Below are 17,073 nucleotides of genomic sequence, written 5' to 3'. Positions count from 1 at the left end.
AGCCAGAGGAACTAGATGTTTTCGCTCATTTTCAATAATGATATTGTGTAAGCACACACAACAGTTCATCACCTCCCACATCTGATCTTTGGACCAAGTCATAGCGGGGAAACCGGACGACAGCAAATCTCTGCTGGAGGACACCAAATGCACGCTCGACGTCTTTTCGGCAAGCTTCTTGTTTCTTGACAAACTCGGAAAGTTTGGGGGTACTAGGTTTCGAGATAGTCTTCACAAATGTTGCCCACTTTGGATAGATACCGTCTGCAAGGTAGTATCCTTTGTTGTAGTGCCGACCATTGATCACATAGTTCACCGGGGGAGCATGACCCTCAACAAGCTTGGAAAAGATCGGGGAGCAGTTTAGGACGTTGATGTCATTGTTGGATCCAGGCATACGAAATAAAGAGTGCCAAATCCAGAGATCATGGGTAGCCACTGCTTCAAGTATCACAGCGCAGCCATTTTTGTGACCCTTGTACATTCCCTGCCACGCAAACGGACAGTTCTTCCATTTCCAATGCATGCAGTCAATGCTTCCAAGCATCCCTGGAAAACCCCTAGCTTCATTTGTTGCAAGGATCCTCTGAGTGTCTTCGACAGTAGGTGATCTCAAGTAAAAGTCCCCGAACACTGCTATGACGGCCCTGCAAAACCGGTAGAAACAATCAAGGGCGGTGGACTCCGCCATCCGAAGATAGTCATCCGCACCATCATCGGGAGCTCCATACGCCAGCATCCTCATAGCCACTGTGCACTTCTGCAGTGACGAAAATCCAACCAAGCCAGTGCAATCCGCCTTGCATCTGAAGTAGGGGTCAAAGTCTCGGATGACATACACAATTTGCAGAAATAGCTTTCTCTCATCCCGAAACGACGCCTGAAAACGAGTCTCACCGTGCAATGGATTATCGGCGAAGTAGTCGGCGTACAACATGCAGTAGCCCTCCATTCGTTGTCTCGGCTTGCACTTCCGGCGACTCGGTGCCGACCCACCACGTCGACCGGTTGCCACCCCGGCGTACATGCTTGATAAGCAACCGAGGATCATCATGTGCTCCTCGTCTTGGGCGGCGGCTGCCATCTCTTCTCGCATAAGCTCGACGAACATCTGCTCCTCCTCTTCGTCCGAGTCCATGGCCGGCGAGGCAAATGGACGAACACCTGACGAGCGTGGTCGATGCAAGCCGAGCCGCGAACGACGAGGAGTAGGCCGTCGTCAGAAAACAGGCAGGCGGAGGAGCAGCCAGATAGGCCGTCGTCGAAAGACGGCGGAATATAGGCAGGTGGGGAAGGAGGGACGGCGGAATCTGGGCAACAAGCCGGCGGGGTGGTGCCGGCGGTGAGAGAGATACGAGGGGTGGGGGAGATTTTGAGCGAGGTGGCGGTGGGGTTTGTGTGTCGAGTCGCCGACGGATCGGGCCCTTCCCCGTTTTTCACTCGTCCGGACTCCCCGATAGCTCCCCGGGGGACCGGGGATGTCGTGGGCTCGCCGGATGGATGAAGGGCCAAATCCGGATAAAAATGAGGAACCGGGGCGCGACTGGGCCGAATTTCCCCGTCCGGATGGAAAAAACGTCGCTCGGGGGGCTCGTCGGGGAGACGAGTGGGGATGCTCTGAGAAGTCTATCGTGCTCACCGCACAGACCACCTGTGAGCGCCTTCCCCTCACCATGCATTTTCCACCTCACCATTGCTTCTGCTCACTTTGTTAGTAATTATAAGACCGACACGTTTGATCAAAGCAAATATAAGGTAACATATATTAAAAATACATATTATTAGAAAGCTTAGATATTTTATTTTTTAGTGATATATTTTTTTATTTTTACAATTTATATTAAGTTGTTTAAATTAGCGATCTATGATATGTGTGTCAGCAGGGAGTGCAACACAAGCTTTCCTCGCCTTGCATTTCCTTCCTCTCTAGTATGTACATAACCTCAAACGTGACGTGTGTTCCCAATCCAAAGATGGCCTCGCCCACAAGGAGGAGTTCCAGCTTGCCCTGTTCAGGACCAGCAAAGCGCAACAGGGTGATAGGTGAGCTTGTGCGCTCGCTCAGCGTATTCCACTCCAAAGCGCCAGCGTCAAAAAATATCACGTGTTTTTTCTTGCGAAATAAAGTACAATCGTAGACGCTCACATATACGTATATATACTCACCCATATGAATTAATATTCGCACGCCCACACTACCCTCATGAGCAAGTTTGAGAGACTGCATCCAAAAAACTGATCCGGGAGTCTTCACTACGGGAAAAACTTTCTTTGCCGTGCAACTATTTGCACGACAAAGGGCCTTATATGCACGGCAAAGCCTTTGCCGTGCGTTGCCGCACGGCAAAGACCGCACGGTAAAGCAATCGACGGCAAAGAAGCCTTTGCCGTGCGCCTCGCCAATGTTGCACGGCAAAGGTCTTTACCGTGCGACGCCGCACGGCAAAGGTTGCTTCTTTGCCGTGTGCTAAATATGGTTTATAAAAACTTTCTTTGCCGTGCAACTATTTGCACGACAAAGGGCCTTATATGCACGGCAAAGCCTTTGCCGTGCGTTGCCGCACGGCAAAGACCGCACGGTAAAGCAATCGACGGCAAAGAAGCCTTTGCCGTGCGCCTCGCCAATGTTGCACGGCAAAGGTCTTTACCGTGCGACGCCGCACGGCAAAGGTTGCTTCTTTGCCGTGTGCTAAATATGGTTTATCTAAAAAAAAGCTCCAAACTGATCGGTCTGGGATTCGAACCTAGGACGCAGAGTAGAGAAAGCGTGCAACCTTGCCACTGAGCTAAGCATTCGTTTGTTGATAACTATACCACGCCACACCTTTTGAGCTGAGAAGAAATCCAGTTTTTACATCTTTGCCGTGCGCTTACACTAGGCAAAGGCTTGCTTTGCCGTGTGTTTGTTAAAAACACTAGGCAAAGACTTGCTTTGCCGTGCGTTTGTTAAAACACTAGGCAAAGACTTGCTTTGCCGTGCGTTTGTTAAAAACACTAGGCAAAGGCGTGCACGGCGATGCCTTTTGTGCTTTGCCATGTGCCAGCCAGCGTCTTTGCCGTGTAGCCTATCTTTGCCGTGCGCTATGTTGGTCCTTTGCCGTGCAACTTTCTTTGCCGTGCGCTCTCTTCCGTCTTTGCCGTGAATCAAATCTTTGTCGTGCACTCGTGTCTGTGTTTGCCGTGGCCAAAATCTTTGCCGTGCGTTTTTCTACGTGTGCACGACAAAGAAATCTTTGCCGTGCGGAAACACACGGCAAAGATGCAATGCACGGCAACTGCAGTTTTTCCCGTAGTGCTTAAGATTGACGAAGTCACCACAAGCGCCTCACTGTCGACGGGAATGTCGCCTCCCACTAAAGAATATTCCGCCTTTATGAGACACCAAAGTGTCTAATAAGGGATTTAAACTTTGGTGGGTTGGTGGTGTCACTGCCCTCCTAACCACCCAACCACAGGTTAGTTCTCGATCATGTCCCTTTTGGATAGCGTCGTCGAGACTATTGTTGACAATGTAATTAAATGAGCGACACTTCTCTTCAAATGTTTAATGCTCTGAACACGCCGTAGCCATGCTCCGCCTACGTTGCCGAGGAACCTTGGCGCCACCCAGCTACCCTATGAACGAGGAACCGAGCCGAGGACCTCGCCTCCGTCGGTGACGGCACGAGCTTCTCCTGACCGGGTTCTCCAATGGATGAGGAGAGAGGAAGAAGGGAGTGGTGGCGATGGGGTTCTAGGGTTCCCTTGTCACCTCCCTGAGCGATGCAGGTGACGGGCTCCTCCATTTATGTTTTTTTTCTTCACTGGGACCAATATGGTTGCAAGAAGACAAGAGGGAGAGAAGGGAGGGGTGGCAAAGGAAATCTATAGCCCCCATGTGTCACCTGTGTGAGGGACGTGGGGGTACAAGCTCCTCCATTTCTGTTTTATCACCATGACCATTATAGTTTCCGCTCAGCAAAGTAATAAGCAGAACAAAATAGTGGATGGGGACCTCCAAGCCACCTTTTGATCGACCCTGCACATGTAAGTTGTCCTGTCACGTAGTACAAGTATGGTTCGGGTTAGGTTTTCTAGGTCTGGACTCCGGTTGAGAATTAACCTGTGATTGGATGGTTAGGACACTAACACATCTATACAGTCTACTAGAGTTCAAATCTCAGATTTAATATTTTGATGTTTCATACGGCGGAATATATTTCAGTGAGAGGCGATGTTTCCGTCGACAGCGAGACGTCTATGATGACTTCGTCAATCTTAAGATCGCCGGATCAGTTCTTCGATGCAATCTTTTAAAGATACTCATATGGATATAGTATGCGTACGTACATTCATAGCAGTAACTGTACGCGCGTATATATGAGCGTCTTTGATTGTATTGTATATCGAAAAAAGGCTGAACTCTAGACCGAAAGTCTCGTCCTGCCGCGAGCCCGCAAGTCACGTCGTGCGCGCGTGCATATCATCTCGACGTACACTACGGGAACCAGGCAAGCTGCCGACGGCCTGCAGCCATCGGCACAGCATCACTTGCCGTCGACCCACGCCTGTGTCGATGGCTGCCGTCGCACACCGCCGTCGGCACAATAACGCCTCGGCACAGGCAAAGTTGCCGTCGGCACAGACTGGCCGTCGGCACAACATCCTGTGACGACGACTTTGCCGTCGGCATAGAAATAACGCCGTTTGGTGATTCTGGCTCGAATTTTTCCATAAAAAAATTCAAATTTTTTTATCCCAATTTTTTTTAATCTCTCACATGCACCATTTTAACTCTAACTACACTTAATATTAGGTCAAATTCCACTCATGGTCAAACTTCCCGGTGAGTCACCCATCCTCACACTACTCCATCCCTAGCATGCTTAACTTCTCGGTTCCATTTAGACTAGATTCCATGAAAGAAATTACACGTTGTTGACAATAATACCATATCAATACTATTAACCCTTATTACTTGATGTTGCACATCATTATTTTTTGAATTCCAAACAATTACCTACATAAACTACAAGAATAAGTATATTAATCTTGATTTCAAATGGACAATAAAATTATTTTTTTCTTTTTTATTTAATATGGAATAATTAATATCTTTAAATCTGTAAATCAAAATTTGACAAATAATATGTCTAAATCTATTAGAAAAATGAGAGGAATCCAAATATGACATCTATATCATATTTTGAATCTAAAAATAATTTTTCCAAAAATTAATGAGCATTAGATCATGTATCAGTAGTTCAAATCTGGCCGGCCTCCTACCGATTCGGCAGGAATTTGTCTTTTTCATGAGGGATGGACGGAAAAGTTCCAGATACACCGGTTGGAAAATTTTCCATCTTAGGTGGTCTGATATTTTTGAAAAATGTGTTGGTACTTATGTGAATCTTTAATTTGGTGGTTGCTTCACAAACACGTACAATCTCGACCGACATGATGTTACGCACGACAGGAGCACGGGCAAACAAATGCTGTAAACAGAAACAGCGGGAGGAACTGTTTGGGCTGAGGTAACATATGACTGAGTCGACGGGACGGGACGGGACCCGTGTGGTGGGTGGCAGGCCGGGAGAGGATGAACAATCAAACTTCAAACCTACATTACGTACCAGGGACGGGGAGGATTGAGACGGCACGGTGATTCTCTTCCTTTTACTATTAGTGGTACTGGTACCAGCGCATGTGCTTATCACACATCCTAGTCGGGAGATCCTGCAAGACACGGACGGCCGCGAGCAGGCGAGCGGGCACAGGTTTTGCACGTCGCGTGCAAGGGGAGCATCACAACGCTGGCCGCTGGCTGGTGGCTCGGGTTGTCTTTTTTTGTTGTTGCATGCTCATGTATGGAGTGAGTACTAGTTTCATGTTTCTTATTTTTCCTTATAACTAGATTATATACTACCTCCTCCTCATACTATGTTGCGCATAATTTTGAGTCAAACTTTGCAAACTTTGACTCAGAATATAGATAATATAATACGAAGATTTAATATAAGCAATGCATATAATATGAAAATATATTTCATGACAATTTTAAAAATATTATTTGTAATTGTATATGTTTATATTTTTTATCAATATACATGGTTATACTTTACAAAGTTTGATTTTGAGAAAACTTTGTATGCAATGTATTTAGGGCAGGAGTAACATATGGACATCTCGAAGGATTTTAAATTTCCATGTTTCTATAATTTTCCTTTATTATTTTAAAACTGAAAACACTACAACAAAACCACCCCTACATCAACGCAGGAATATGTGTCTAAATACACATATAGGCGTTGCTAGTGTCTTTACCAACGATTAAATATGCGTTGCGTTTTTTGGGTGTTGCTAGGATGTAATGCAACACAATGACTCTATCCGTTGGTACATAGCAGATACCAATTCGATACACTGGCAATGCTTATATGCGTATCTGCTATTGAGCTTTACAATGCATACTGAAGTCGTTGCAAAGCATGTATAGCTATGCGAGGGTTCTTCTTGTAGTGAAAGGCAATCCACGACGCGGGGGGTGGGGGAGGGGGAACTGTGGTAATCAATATACCACCAGGACCCTATAGTGATGCACCAGCGGTAAGTGTGGGCTGGATTTTAGGCGTGGTACGGACCTTGAAGACCCTTACCCCTGGCGCGTCAACTTTTGGGTGCACCGGCGGTATTTTAGCAGCACCGACGCACCAATATTTGCTGCGTCGGCTGTAATATAGCGCATGCGGACCAACTTTTTGGCCCGCCGGTGGTAGCTCAGGGCCTATAACCTTTTTCCTAGTAGTGTACAAATGCCGATGACGAAAGTGGTCTACCAATAATATCGAATTAAATGTGTAAGCAATATGCATGGACATATGACAAGGTCTTATGGACACTCTTTTTCATTAGATGGTGCCATAGTATAATCATTGGCAGGATCGGAGCCTCATATTTACATCGGGGACACATAGACCCTAGGATACTTCTAGCAAGACAAGTAGGATGCACAAAATATGTATTTATGCATATCACAAGGCTTGCTAGAGTAGGACAGGGATGGATTAGGGCCGCTCGAGAGAGAGCGCTCATGGCCGGAGTCGCGCGGACATCGACGGAGATGAGCAGGTCGAGGATAGGGACAAATACGAGCATGTCGATCTGGACGGGGGCGGAGATAGGTAGGTTGAGGATGGGGAGGGATACATCCTGCCGTCGCCATGGCGACATCATCACATGAAATGGAGGAATCGATTGGCGACCGGCAGGTGCGGCGATCGCGTGGATCCATGGAAGGGGAATCCAGGTGATGGAGGGGGATAGGAAAAATAAGGCTGCAATCGATCCCGATGGCTGGGCTACCAAATATAGTGGTAACGACCCCTAACTGAACGTACGCTACAGTTAGGACCATATTGGTCACGTATCCACCCTGTAGGTAGGCTCAATGCAGGTATGTTCTGCCCCCGAGAGCTGTTGGGGCCGACTTAAAGGTAGCGCGCCGCTACCAATAAGTCCATAACGGTCGTTTAGGACTGTTCAACTCACGATCAGTAATAGCGGCCGCGTGCGAAAAATATGACCCGCTACCATTGGTTTTTTTCCTATAGCTATTTTTCTACTAGTGCGAGAAGGAGCCATCTGCTAGCGTGAGCTATTGCGTGTGGATGACAACAACTCTGTGGCCGACATTCACTATATATCGTCCTACGTAACACGGCCACCGCGCCGGACATGTCATTCGGTCATTCCTCGGGAGCGGCCCCGAGGAGGAAGGCAGTGCCCTTGTGAGAACGATGCCTTAGGTCGGGGTTGGTGGCGCACGTTCGTTGTTGTTAGTGATCGTCATTTGCTATTTTATATGTGCAGTGACCAATCTGATTGCCGCGGATAAGTTCATTGACTTTTCACGTATTTTATAATCAAGATTTATTACTCAAATTTTTAGGTCAGTGTTCGTTTTAAAATATGTGTACGGACTATACATTGGGACGAAAATGCTTGCATGCGCATGTATGGAGTGAGTACTAGATTCGGCGCACCTGTCGCCGTCTGGAACCCTGGCTCGCGCAGCTAAAGCTCAGCGGGGAAAAACCCCATTTGACTTTGAGCCCATTAAGTTGTCCAGCCGGCCAGATGATGACAGACAGAGAGAGAGAGAGTAGACAAAGGAGAGAGCCGTGTCGCCGACGCGGACGCGGACGGAGCAAACGCCCAGCAGATCAGGGGATTTCGTCGCTCGCGTCACCAGCTGAGCTCGGCGTCTTGGCGGGATTCGTTCTTGCCTCAGAGCGTGAGCGTACGTAGGCACCCGGCGGCCGGCGATCTCATCTCAGCAGGTTAGTCAGTTTCGTATTTCGGTTTCGCCATAATGTCTTGTGTTGCTGCCCGCAAGGCCGCAACCGCATGGGAATGTCAAATCCGGTACTATCTGTCAACGCCTGCAGATCAGGGGGAGGATTCCCTGGCGTGCTCGACTCGAAGAGGATGGGCTGCGTACTGTCGTCGTCGTCGAAAAGGTCCAGGCGCGCGCCGCCGGGGTACGAGGAGCCCGCCGTGCTCGCCGCCCAGACCTCATGTGAGCGCCTCGGTTATCGGCTTCAACTATACCACTCTCTGGTTTCTTGATACGATTACAAGTTCGCATCCCATTTCCTCTGCATATGCAGTCACGGTGAACGAGGTGGAGGCGCTGTACGAGCTCTACAAGAAGCTCAGCTTCTCCATCGTCAAAGACGGCCTCATCCACAAGGTAAACACAGCTAAACAAAATCTCCCCCATTCCATCTCCTACCACCACCAACAATGGCCTCCGCCGTCTCTGATCTTGCCTCGGTCCATTGGTGCTCATCGAACGTCGACCAGGAGGAGTTCCTGCTCGCCCTCTTCAGGACCAGCAAAGGCGCCAACCTCTTCGCCGACAGGGTGTTCGACCTCTTCGACCTCAAGCGCAACGGGGTGATCGACTTCGGGGAGTTCGTGCGCTCGCTCAGCATCTTCCACCCCAAGGCGCCCAAAGCAGACAAGACTGCGTGTATGTATGGTTCATGTCCATTCGCCTTTCCTGTCCATTCATCTTCTTTACTCCGTTCTAAACCACAATCTTATTTGGTTTTGCTCCTATACTTTTCCTAGTTGCCTTCAAGTTGTATGACTTGAGAGGGACAGGCTACATCGAAAAAGAAGAGGTAAATTCATGATCATTCGCTCCTTCATCCTGTACACTCCTGTCCATGGGTTATTCTGAAGTTTGGTTAACGACCGCCTTGACCCTTTTGACACAGCTTAGGGAGATGGTCGTGGCGCTTCTTGATGAGTCCGACCTATGTCTTTCGGATTGGGCTGTCGAGGCGATTGTTGACAATGTAATTTAACCAGCCAATACTTCTCTCCAACTCTTCAATCTCTCCAATGCTTCCTTCCTTGTTCGGTCTAACACGCCCTCTCGTTGTTCCTCCTCTTTGGAGTCGTCACAGACGTTCAATCAAGCGGACTCCAACTGTGATGGCAGGATAGACCCTGATGAATGGGAGCAATTTGTGAACAAGTACCCAACATCGCTCAGGAACATGTCACTACCGTATCTCCAGTGAGTACCCCATGATCTGCCGCACTAATCTTCACTTCGATCTCACTATTCCAGTTTCGATAGAAAGGCTTTTCTTACTATTCACACTTTTTTTCTTTTTTGGACGTTTGGTGCCTGACGCCACCATGGATGGTCGGCATAGTTCGTGTTTTCTTCACACTATCCTCTTTTTCTAACACACGACAACGTGCGTTTAGATATGTGTGGGGTCTCTTTGTTTAAAAGCAAAAGATGTGGGAAACCCAACGTTAACAGGGAAATTTGCCTATGGTGCAATAGTTCAGCTGTTTGCTCGTTGCTGTAAACAAATGGAGCAAAGGAGAAATACTTCCTTTTATCTCAGTTTTAAAAGAATAATAATGTAGGTATTTTCATAATCCATCTGGGTCTCGTTTGCAAATTCCTCCACGACGAATGAGAGTGAGGTCTTCAGTGGTATAATAGCGTTCTAACTGTCCTATTACTTGGAACCAAACACCTACATGTATAAAAAAAGTTGTGTTCCAATCCTCAGTTTTTCGCACATTAATTACTGTCATATTCCTTCGTTTTTCGTATTACTACGTTTTTAGAATTCTACAAACCAAAGAAACCCGTATCCATATTTGAATGAGTGAAACTAATTAGGCTAGAGAGTAGAGATCTTACAATGGAAGTGAGCCTACCTCAACTGGTTGGAGAAGTGGATGTACAAACCTAGCAACTGAGTTCAAATCCTCACGGAAGCGAATTTAGGTTCCTATTTATACTTGAGGCCTAGGCTGGTCCTGGTACTCATGCAATTTATCTTGAGGACTATGCTTTAATCTTAAACAAGATTAAAAAAATTAGTACTCATGCCAAATGGCTGTGTGCATCCCTAGTTGGTGCAGAGGCGGGGAAGTGAAATTCTCCCCATTTTAAATGATGATCTCCTCTCCCCTAACCCGCCACCTCCCTCTCCCGCCCCCCTCCTGGGCGGCGGCGGAGGCTCCTCCTCCTCCCGTCGCTGCCGGTCGCGGCGCTGGCCTCGGCCCCGGTCCCGGCCAGGCTATGGCGGTGGTGGCGGCACCCCCTCAGTCGAATCGACGAGGGGGAGAAGAGGGTTTTCACGGCGGCATTCCACGGTTCGGCGGCGGTACACATGATCCGTGTCGCTGTCCTCTTCCTTGGTGATCCGGCAGGAGGGATTGGCGGCGTGGGGGTTGCTGATCTTGCTTTGTTTTTGGTGGCGGTCCTCGGGTTTCTCGCATGCGAGGATGAATATCTTCCGGAGGTCAGTTTGCTTTGATCTGACTGGAGAGATGAGTTCCGGAAAGCTCCTCTGGTGAATGGAACAGTGCATCTTTTGCCTGTAGTTTGCTGGATCGGGTGGTATTCGGTCGCGCGCACCCATGGTTTTTTCCGACCGTTTGGTTCCGGAGGGAGCGGCACGAAGCTCTATTCTGTGTTGACATCAGGTGACTTTTTGGTCCATGGTGAAGTCAGAAGAAGGAATAACATGAAGGCCGGATTGGACTGGCTAAAGGAGGTTCGAGTCTCCGTGATGCTGAGGGATCTGCTTGGCGTTCCAGGCTCTGCAGCAGTGGTATGCATGTGGGGGCGGCAGCACAGGAGAAGTTCAGAATCTTACCTCGCAGGGTGAAAAACCAAGGTCTGACCTTAACTGGTTGTGCCTGACAATGTTCTTGTTGGAGGCATTGTTTTGAGAGTGGGGACTATCTTCAGGGTGAAAACCTAAGACCTTTGGTCGGGCGACGACGGCGCTGGTGCACTGTTCCCTTCTTGTAGGTGTCACTTTTGGAGAGTCTATACTTCAGTTGTTGTCACGGTGGTGGTTGTATTGCTGTTACTAGGTCTAGAATGTTGTAGCGGAACTTTTATTTCTTAGTTTTCTTTACTCTTTTTTGGCTGTGTGCATTCGTACTGCCATTAGGGTGGGGCGTTGTTGCAGAGGCTGGGTGTAATTGGTATCTTTTGATATTAATATATTCCCGTTATCTAAAAAAAGTGATTTAATTGTGTTTGTTATTTGCTTTTGTTCAGAGATATTACTGTGGCGTTTCCAAGCTTTGTACTGCATTCAGAGGTCGAAGATTACAGTGGAATCGATAAATAAGAAAAGCACGGTTATCGGTACCGTATGGTCTGTTTTGAGCTAAGGCAGCCTTGCATGCTAGGAATCAGCCAATCAGAGGTGAGCTGCAATTGAAAAATCTGAAACTCAAAATAGGGGGAAGAAATCTGGTAGCTGGTGAGCGTCAGATGACAACCAGACAGCAGAAGGAATCTGATATGGCTGATAAGTGTCTACCAAGTGATAACCAAAGAAAAACTTCTTAAGATTAGTGTACATAGTAGTGGCCTGAATAACCTTCTGCTTTTTCCGAAGGTATTCACTCCGTCCCTTCATATAAGATGTTATGACGACCAATTATAACGTAGTATATTAGTTGTAATAACATCTTATACTATGTGATAGATGAAGTAGTTGGGTGACACCGTTTTCCTTTCCTTTATCAAGTGATTCCGCCTCTTGTTAACCATGAACACACAAGTATCAGTTCTCAAAACTATTATTGGCATTATTTAGGTAGGAGAGGATAATATTCATACATGGTTTTGCTTTTTCGTCGTCCATTTAATTTCGGAATGAGTATGATTGTAAATAGGATGAGGAATCTTTGTCAGACAATCATTGACTAGGGAAAAACTATTGCTGATTCGATTGAGCCGTAAAACAGTATTCATTGGTTAGGAAAATAATTTAAAACACATCCAAATCGACTTTATTGCTTGTTTGCAAAACAATGCTGGCATCATCTCCAGTAGATAACTGTGTCATGTACCATCCATATATCACAGTTCTACTTGTGAGTGGAAAACAATATGACAGAGCTATTGCACACTAGTGCTTTCGTCCCCTATCCCATGGAGATCTCTCTCCTCATCTCCCTTCAACTGTTTCTCGGTTGCGTCCCGTTTGACGAGCTTGGTAGTCCACTTTGACAAATAAGAAAAGAAGATATTATAGTGCATTCAGAACCAGGTTTGTGATCCGGCTATGCCGACTTGTTGGTTGTTTCATTGGTGACAGTGTCTTCGTGTTGATGCCTTCGCTAGTGGGTTTTTGCGAGTGAGGTTATTGGTTTTGAATCTATTGCTTGTTTGCAAAGCAATTGTCGACATGATCTTAAACAAATAACAGTATGTCAACTTTTTCTCCCCTGGGTCCCGTCTCCCACGGGGATCTCTCCCCAATCTGATAGAGGTATTGCACATTAGTGCATTCCCCTCTCCCACGGGGATCTCTCCCCAATCTCCCCCGCAACTTTTTCTCCCCTGGGTCCCGTCGGCGAGTGGTGTAGTCTACTTCAACAAATAAGAAAAACACATATAGTGCATTGAACCCGTATCTTCGCATATGACAAGTAGGTAGGGCAGAAACGTATTCTAACCCCTTCTTGACACAATATACAATGACTTTGAGGGGCTAGTGTGAGTTTGAAACCACCAGGTTTGTGATCTGGCTATGCCGGTTTGTTTGGTCGTTGCTTTGGCGGTTATGTCTTTGTGATGATGCCCCTTCTAGTGGGTTTTTGAGAGTCGGGTTATCGCCATCGACTGACAATTTTGGCCGACCAACAACTTAGATCGAGGAGCTCCCTCTGCCGATGTAGGTTTCTACTCTAAATCTCCTCTAATGATCAGTGTGGTTGTGATATGAAGAGAAGGCTTGTTTCATAGCAATGTATATCAACAATACATTTCTCAAAATACCACTGGCAAGTGCGAGTGTGAGAGGCCGGTGGGAAGGACAGGTCGCACTCACAAAAACGGCATGTGGGCGGGGCCAATGGTTGGGCCCCACGCTGGATTAAGAAAATTGCAAAAAACAATAGCACAACTATAGCTCCAAATTCATAAAACCACCAAAATAAATACCTGCCTCATGAACTACATCATTATAAACACAAGTGTCATTCGAAACTTTAATTTCAAAACTGAAGGGTTTCTTCGAGAGATTGCACATAGGTCCATAGTTTAATTATGGAGACACAATATGACCACAAAAGTGAATAATGTCATTAATTCCGAACAAAAAACAACAACGATAGGTTGTATAAAGTACTCTACAATCATAACCCAAAAAGTCGTATTTAAATCTCTCGAAAAAGAAAGCTAAATCCAGGTGTGGATCGGGCTAGTTTTCATCTCTCTCCTGAATAGTACTTGTGCCGTTGTGCGGCTGGATTTGTCAGTTTTGTTTCTCTTGTGTGGATGAAATCTGAAGATATAACACCTAGGCCGACGGTAAATATAGATCGTGCGAATGTACCCATTTTTGCACTCTACTATTTTCGATTTTCTGGGTTGTTATACACCAGAAAGTAGTATAAAGTAGTGGCGACGAAATCTCGAGAGACAGGGACGGCGGGTGGCCCTCCGTTTGTCCCGGACGACGAGGAGTCCATCCATCCGTTCCAGCCAGCGACCGAGAGAGCAAGCCGCGTCGCCGACGAGGCCGGCGGAAAGATTTTCTTTCCGCGCGTGCCAGGCCGATGGGCTGCGTGTCATCGTCGTCGACGTCGTCGCCGAGGCTGTCCAAGCGCACGCCGGGGTACGAGGATCCCGCCGTCCTCGCCGCCGAGACATCATGTGAGCACGCGCGCATTCCCTGCCCCTGCTTCTCACGATATATACAAGTTTGCATGGGCTCATGCCCTTCAATTTGAACTGAACTGAAAACGTAACGTGCAGTCACGGTGAACGAGGTGGAAGCGCTGTTCGAGCTCTACAAGAAGCTCAGCTTCTCCATCTACAGAGACGGCCTCATCCACAAGGTAACCTCTCCATCCAGCCAGTCTCTGTTTCTCTATCACCGTTATCAAATCCTTGGCGCCGATATTCTCTATTGCCCATCATCAATCCGTTCTCTGACCTTGTCTGGGTTCATCGATCAGGAGCAGTTCCGGCTCGCCTTGTTCGGGGACAGCAAAGGCGCAGATCTCTTCGCGGACAGGGTGTTCGATCTCTTTGATCTGAAGCGGAACGGTGTCATCGAGTTCGGGGAGTTCGTGCGGTCCCTCAGCGTGTTCCACCCAAAAGCGCCGGTATCAGACAAGACTGCGTGTACGTATGCCTAACTTATCTGTTCATCCTCTTTTTGTCGCGTACAAAACCAATCAGCATATACATTTTGTGTTTGCTTCCATCCTCTTCTGCAGTCGCGTTCAAACTGTACGATTTAAGAGGAACTGGCTACATCGAGAAAGAAGAGGTAAACCCATGATCTATGTCTAAGAGTTCTTCTGAATTTCCCGTTAACACGTTTGACTGAAACTGTCGAAGCAGATTAGGGAAATGGTCATGGCAATTCTCGATGAGGCCAACCTACGTCTCTCGGATTTCGCCGTCGAGGAGATCATCGACAATGTAATTACCAAGATACTTCTTGCCAAGCATTCAATCGTCAGAGCTGTTTTCATTCGTTTTAACATGCATGTACTTTTGGACTGTCAGACATTCAATCAAGCAGACTCGAATGGAGATGGCATGATAGATCCCAAGGAATGGGAGGAGTTTGTCAAGAAAAACCCGGCATGCCTGAGGAACATGTCACTACCCTATCTCGAGTGAGTAGTCATCTTTTTTCCCCTCTACTGTTCACTTCTGATCGTGGTTTTACCCTTTTGGGTCCATTTGAAGGGAATTGAATTCCGGTGACTTAATAGAGGCAAGTCACCGGTGAACGGTGTGGTGCCTTGTCGACTTAGCCGTTGGATAATGGACATACAAGATTAAGTAGCAGACGTATTGTAGATTGTCCTGTACCATACATACCGTAGATGAAATGACGAAGCAACTGTCATGTATATGGGTCTTGTAGCGTTCGACTGTTGAGGTTCATCAGACAACCTATTCTCAATCCAACGACTAGAAAAGGGGGCAAGACACCACACTATTTATAGGTGTCTTGGCTCTGTCAAGGCACTTGATCTCAATTTGGAGGAAGGGTGTGCCACCATGGGTGGTGTATACAATTTGCGATTTCTATGTGCTTTTTTTAATACACAAGGGCGCATATTTAGGCATCTAGCCAATTTAGATGAGTAACCCTGTAATTAGGTTAGACATTGCATATCTTCGTGCACTTTACATTTCAAGTGATTTACTATTGTTGTCATTGTTCTTGTGCAGGGACATTACAACAGCCTTTCCGAGCTTTGTGATGTATTCAGGAGTCGAAGATTGTAGTGGACTCAAATAAGAAAAAAAAATACATTATCAGTAACATGATATATTTTTTGAGCTATGTGGGCCTTGAACATGCTGGAAGTCAGCGCATTCAGAAGTGTGCTACAACTGAATAGTCCAAGGAGAACCGAAGGAAATATTATATGTGGTTAGTATCTCAAAAGGGATAGCCACAAATATATTTTCTTTTTACAGTTAGTGTAGATACTAGTTGCCTGATAAGCCTTGTATTTTTCACGTAGGGTACTGGGAGGTTCAATTTTGACCATCTCCAATCAACAAAACATGAAAATTGAACACAAATTCCAATTGTATGATTTTTATGACACATATCTCAGATGTTATCATTAGTGTGCAACTTTCACATCAGAGGAATGGTCTTTAAACCACTCGCATCATGGTGTACATTTGGCCCACCTTTTATGCTCACATGGCCGCCCACCTCACACTGTTTCCGGATTTTCTCGCGCCATGGCTTAGTTCTTTTTACTCGGTACATCGCTACACAAGAAAAATAATGCACATTGCCTTCTTACCTTATCGTTTTTTTTCTTAACTTGTCGTCTACGGGAGGGGGGCATGTACCAGAAATGCTTGAACAATCATCATCATTAATACTAACATCAATCACCATGCTTCTCTTTGTGATACTACAACTGAACCTACAATATCAATCTTCACTTGGTCCACCATTCTAGCTAGAAACCAAGCCTCTCGAATACGAGCAAATAAACTAATAAACTCCATGCCGCCTTTGTCCTCGAGCTCTGAGGTATTGAGAATCCAATGACCTATGGCTAGAGAAGTGGATGGAGTTGAGCACGCCCATGACTGTTGCTCCGCATCATCACCAGAGGATGAACATGAGAAATGAGTGGCGTGGCCGTATGGATTACATGAGGATTTAACACTGACACTGAATGAATTTCCCCTTAGGTTTTTGGTATCAATGGTCTTGTTATGGGCATTTTGGGGATTCCAGTGGAGCAGATATTGGGATTCACGGACTGTCAAAGCCACCGTATAGAGACCGGCGCTGCCAATCTTGTGGCCTGTGGATACATGTGGGCGAAGTTGGTGGGATTTGCGGCATAGGAAACAAAAAATCCTACGAGTTGCGAATTAAAATTAAGATCCAATCTAGGAGAGCCGAAATCTAATCTTGAAGATGCAAACAAGGAGAGAGATTAGATCTTCATACCCTTGAAGAACACGATCAGAAACTTAAAGGACAAATAACGCCTAGCGGGGTGAATAGGCGGGCTCGA

At 46.7% G+C, this 17,073-nt stretch overlaps 2 protein-coding genes across 2 annotated transcripts; both read left to right on the top strand.

The window, feature by feature from the left end:
• The first annotated feature begins 8,458 nt into the window (after positions 1 to 8,458).
• Positions 8,459 to 12,184, top strand: LOC124707245 (calcineurin B-like protein 4). Its single transcript, XM_047238911.1, has 7 exons — positions 8,459 to 8,557; positions 8,649 to 8,731; positions 8,845 to 9,013; positions 9,115 to 9,167; positions 9,264 to 9,344; positions 9,456 to 9,568; positions 11,594 to 12,184. The coding sequence occupies exons 1-7, from the start codon at positions 8,467 to 8,469 to the stop codon at positions 11,664 to 11,666; spliced, it is 663 nt and encodes a 220-aa protein (XP_047094867.1). The 5' UTR covers positions 8,459 to 8,466; the 3' UTR covers positions 11,667 to 12,184.
• A 1,925-nt stretch (positions 12,185 to 14,109) lies between these two features.
• Positions 14,110 to 16,169, top strand: LOC124649779 (calcineurin B-like protein 4). The gene is made up of 7 exons (XM_047189354.1): positions 14,110 to 14,206; positions 14,309 to 14,391; positions 14,512 to 14,680; positions 14,776 to 14,828; positions 14,903 to 14,983; positions 15,071 to 15,183; positions 15,749 to 16,169. The coding sequence occupies exons 1-7, from the start codon at positions 14,110 to 14,112 to the stop codon at positions 15,816 to 15,818; spliced, it is 666 nt and encodes a 221-aa protein (XP_047045310.1). The 3' UTR covers positions 15,819 to 16,169.
• The last annotated feature ends 904 nt before the right edge of the window (positions 16,170 to 17,073 follow it).

The sequence above is a fragment of the Lolium rigidum genome, chromosome 4 (genome assembly GCF_022539505.1).
Source record: "Lolium rigidum isolate FL_2022 chromosome 4, APGP_CSIRO_Lrig_0.1, whole genome shotgun sequence".
Lineage (NCBI taxonomy): Eukaryota > Viridiplantae > Streptophyta > Magnoliopsida > Poales > Poaceae > Lolium > Lolium rigidum.
Note: the sequence above shows the minus strand (reverse complement) of the source record. Positions and strands in the feature narration are given on the sequence as shown.